We start from the raw sequence: 4,373 nt of genomic DNA on the forward strand, positions 1-4,373 counted from the left end.
GCCCCGGCCCCCCCCCGGGCCCCTGCAGCCCCCGTCGCTGCTCCTCGCAGCGGGCTCCACTCCTGCCCCCGAGACGCCCCCTCCCCGCCTCTGCGCCCGGCGGAAGCCCGGGCTGAGTTCTCCGCGGATTGCTTGCCCTGTCCTCTCCGGGACTCCAGCCCAGCTGCGTCTCCCACCGTGCAAACTTCAGCCCCTGGCCGCCGTCCCGCGTCTGAGCCGCAGCTTGCCCCTCTGCACGCTTCCTCTGCCTCTCCTCTCTCCGCTTATGCCCAGCCCGCATCTCTCCCCGCATTTGATGGGCACTGGCCCTCCTCTTCAAGCCCCACTGAAGCCCTCGGCCTCTTTTTGGGGATCCCAGCGCCTGCCTCTTCTCCGCATTGAAACTCGCTCCCCTCCCAGGACTACAAACCCCAGGGCTGACTTTTTCACTCGTACCCTCAGCTCTGCTCCCTTCTCAACATCACCCCACGCCTCCTCCCCGCACTTCATAGGGGCACCCTTTCCCGCCTCCCGGGTTTGCTCTGACACCACCTGAGGGAGGGGGCTGAGCCGAGTGGCTTAGCAGACAGAGGTAGGTGATGGTTCTGGTGGGGGCTTATAGGTTTTGTGGGCCACTCCCTTTCTGGCCCAGTCCCCTCCTCCTCAGGGGAAACTGAGGCCCAGAGAGGGAAAAGGACTGGTCCATAATCACACAGCCAGTTCTGTGCTGTAAGGAGTCCTCAGAGAGGATATAGCCTGTTGAACATTCTGTCACTTTACTCGCCCCCCCCCCCATTTTACAGATAGGGAGAGTGAGGCTCAGAGGCGAGAAGGGCCCAGGTGCAGTCACAAAGCTAGGAAGTGGAGAATCGAGGTGCACAGTCAGGTCAGTCTAACACAGAGGATGAGATCTTAGCAAGGCCCCCTGACAGCTAAGGATACCCAGGCCCTGCCCTCCTGGTCTGACCCCTGCCTTCGGCAGTTTATTCCCCAACACCGCTCAAGAGGCCTCGCTTTAGTAGAGCCTCTGAGCCACAGTCCTGGGTTCAGATCCTGCCTCCGGCCACTTACTGGTTGTGTGACTGTGGATAAGCTGCTTAACCCCTCTGAGCCTCAGCTTCTGTTTCTGTGAAATGCGGATAATAACAGAACCCACCTAGAGGGTTGGTGTGAAAATGAAATGAGTTAATACATGCGGGATGCTTAGATTAGTGCCTGGCACCAGGTAAGCACTTAATAGATTGACACTGTTGTGATTTTGGGCACATCAGAAATCTGCCAGTCCCCTCCCCTGTCTGGGCCTTTACCTGGAAGTTCTTTGTCTGCCCCGTCATTTCCCCCCTTCACCAGGCTAGCTGCTACTCAGTTGTCACCTCTTTGGGACGCTTCCTGATACCCAGGCAGGGTTAGGCACCTCCCCCGGCCCATATTTCTGCTGCATAACTTTTTAAGCCTGGGAGACCCAGAGCTCCTGGACCTCTGGACTGTGCAGTCTCCTTTTGTGTCCAGAGCATGTTCTGGGTACACAGGTGGTACTCAGTGAATGTTTTCTGTGTCCCAGGCTCCCTGCTGTCCAGTGTAATCTCATTCAGTCTTCCTGTCTGCCTGGGTGGTAGTGATTGTTCTTCCTGTTCTCCAGAGGCTTGGAGAGGTGAAGTGACTTGCCCAAGGTCACACAGCCGGCCAGTCACCGAGGGGATCTGCAACACTGTCTAGGCCCTCAGGTCCAGGCTCCAGGAGAGGGAATTGGCCCTGCCAGCTGGAGCCTGAGACGCCCTTCCAGTCTGCTCTGCCAGCGGCCCTGAGAACACCTAAAACCACCCCAAGCATATGAGGATGATATCTATTTTTAAAGTCCAAATACCAGGGGGCCTGACCAGCTGTCCAGGCACCCATGTGGCCGAGTATTTCAGTTGAGTCGCCTCTAGGGTTTCTCTGGAATGAAACTGAGACTGTGTCCTCTGGCTCCTGGAGGCGGACGGTGACTGCAAGTGGGGATCCCAGGCAGGTGGAGGAAGCCTTCGATCCCTGTTGTTCTGGGCCCCCACTCTGTGGGCAGGCGGCTGCTCTACTCCCACTCAGACTTCAACAGTGAAATGGGTAAATTGAGGGGTCTTGGCAGGAATTCCTACATCATTTATTGAAAACATAGTAGTGTTGGTTGAGGATCCAGGAGACCTGACCGGTGTGCTGCTTTTCCCAACTTGCTGTGTGATACTGGGTGGTTCATGCAACCTCTCTGAGCCTAGTTGCCTCATCTGCCTCATGCCAAAAGCTGCTTGTCCTATTAAAACCTTCCAAAGGTGTTATGAAGTGGGGCAAAGAAAATTCCCATTTTATAAATGGAAAAATTGAGGCTGAGAGAGGAGTCAGTTGTTCAAGGTCACCCAGGTGATAAGTATATGGCCAGTATATTTACTTAAAGCCAAACTTCGGTGCCCACACTCTTACCTACCAAATGATACCCTTTCCTGTATACGCCCCCTTTACGACCGCCACACACATATACACATATATGTGAGAGCTGTGTTTGCAGGAACTCTGGGGTGTCAGAAGTGCTGGGGAGTATTTCAGAAGGATTAGTTTCTGAGTTTGGATTCCCACACAGCTGGTTGGCTCTGAGCCCTGTTAGGGGCTGGTCCTAACCCTCCTTCCCCTTCTGCCCTTACCCTGCCCCCTCAGGGCCTCTTTGGACCTGTTGTTTGCTGGGCCTGGAGTCCCAGAGATGAACTGACAGGTCTCTGTGAGTTCACAGTTCAACAGGGGAGACACTGGTGACCAAGCTTGCAGTGCATTGTGAGAGATGCTATAATGGAGGGGTGCAGAGTATCTGAGAGGGTCCTATCCAGGGGGACCAAGTGTGCTTAGAGATTGTGGGTGGAGGATAGGGCAGGATGATGAGAGGAGTCTTCCCTGAGACTAGGACATTTGAGCTGGGCCCTTGACAGGTGAATGGGAGTTCAGTAGGTGGAGAAGAAAGAGAGACACAGGAGGCCCATCTTGGGCAAGGGAGTCCATCCCTTGGGTTGCCAGGCTGAGCTGGGTCTCCATGGACTGCAGCAGAAACTCAGCTTCAGGGCCCTGCCTGCCTTCTCTGAACATCCCTTCAGCTGGACAGACTTAGGAGTGCGTGTGGCTACCCCTGGCCTTGTCCTGGCTCAGATCCAAACCTCATCCTTCATCTTACCTTGGCTGCTTATCCTGAGGTGGCCAGGCCCACAGGTGGGCATGGTCAGCCCTGCCACTCCCTCCTTGCCTCCAGCCCAGCCTCCTTTCTTCTCTTAGGCTTGAGGCTTATCCCAGCTGTTAAAAATAAACAGCTATGACACCGACAAGTGCCCTCCTGCCTAAGGGGCCCTAGGGGCCACTGTGACATCCAGCAGTAGGTCTGAGCCTGCAGAGGTGAGGCTGGAATCCCACTGTGACCGATTTTGCCATAGCAGGCTTGGTGGGGCAGGGGGAGCGGGTTCTTGGTTGGCTCGCTCAAGCTAGAAAGCAGGGCTGGTGTAAAGAGGTCTGGTTGGGGAGCAAAAGCTGGATGCTTTCTTTGGGGCCGCCACTCTCTGATGCGGACTTCACAGCATCTCTCCTCTCTGCTGTCAAGTGCCTGCAGGAGCCAGTAAACGGCTGCAGTGGGCCTGGGGAGAACCTGCTGACCTGGGGAGTGTGCATCTACCTACAGAGGGCAGCCGCCACTGCCTCGAGCCAGCTATAGTCACCAGAGACTGTTGGCCCAGCTGTATTCAAATGTGCTGTTTTCAAGAGAATCTGGAAATCAGTACTTTTATGTCAACTCTTCTAATTTTTAAATGGCAAATTTTCGAAGAACATTTGCCAGGTGGACACAGCCAAGGGCTGCCAGTTTAAGGCTGCTCTGCCCTCCTGATCTTGGCAGGAATGGTGCTCCATGTTGCTACGGCAGCCCCAGCTCTCCGTGACCTTCCAGCTCAGACTCCACTGCAATTTCAAATGCCGGGGACAGGGCATCCGGCCACACGGATCTGCCCAGCTGTGAGTGGGTGGTCCTTGACGCTGATGCCCACCCTGGGTCTGCGAGCTGTGGCTGGGGACTGCTCAGCTGTTGCCATCTATGTCTAAGATATGCCTGTTGCCCATTAACCTGGCCTGGGGCGTTAGTTCTCAGAGTGTGGTCCCCGCCCCTCAGCCTCATCCAGGAACTTGTTAGATATGCATAATTTGGGGCCTCAGCTGAGACGTTCTGATTCAGAAACCCTGGGGCCCAGCAGCATTTGGCAAGCCCTGCAGGTGATTCTGATGCTGGCCACGGTTTGAGACCCGCTGGTGTGAGGGCAGGGCTGAGTGATTCTTTGAGGTCGGGTGGGCTGGACGGGGCTAGTCCCCCTCCACCTGTCAGGTAGAGAGGCTTTCTGCTG

General features: G+C 55.8%; 1 protein-coding gene across 1 annotated transcript in view; it reads left to right on the plus strand.

Moving 5' to 3' along the window:
* Positions 1-4,373, plus strand: part of CAND2 (cullin associated and neddylation dissociated 2 (putative)) — a 29,223-nt gene that overhangs the window by 1,593 nt on the left and 23,257 nt on the right. Inside the window, exons 2-3 of the mRNA XM_007461579.1 lie at positions 29-202; positions 3,875-3,990. Of these exons, the coding sequence (XP_007461641.1) occupies positions 29-202; positions 3,875-3,990 (290 nt within the window). The remainder of the gene's footprint in view (positions 1-28; positions 203-3,874; positions 3,991-4,373) is intronic.

Source organism: Lipotes vexillifer, unplaced genomic scaffold (genome assembly GCF_000442215.2).
Source record: "Lipotes vexillifer unplaced genomic scaffold, Lipotes_vexillifer_v1.1 scaffold889, whole genome shotgun sequence".
In the NCBI taxonomy this organism is placed as follows: domain Eukaryota; kingdom Metazoa; phylum Chordata; class Mammalia; order Artiodactyla; family Lipotidae; genus Lipotes; species Lipotes vexillifer.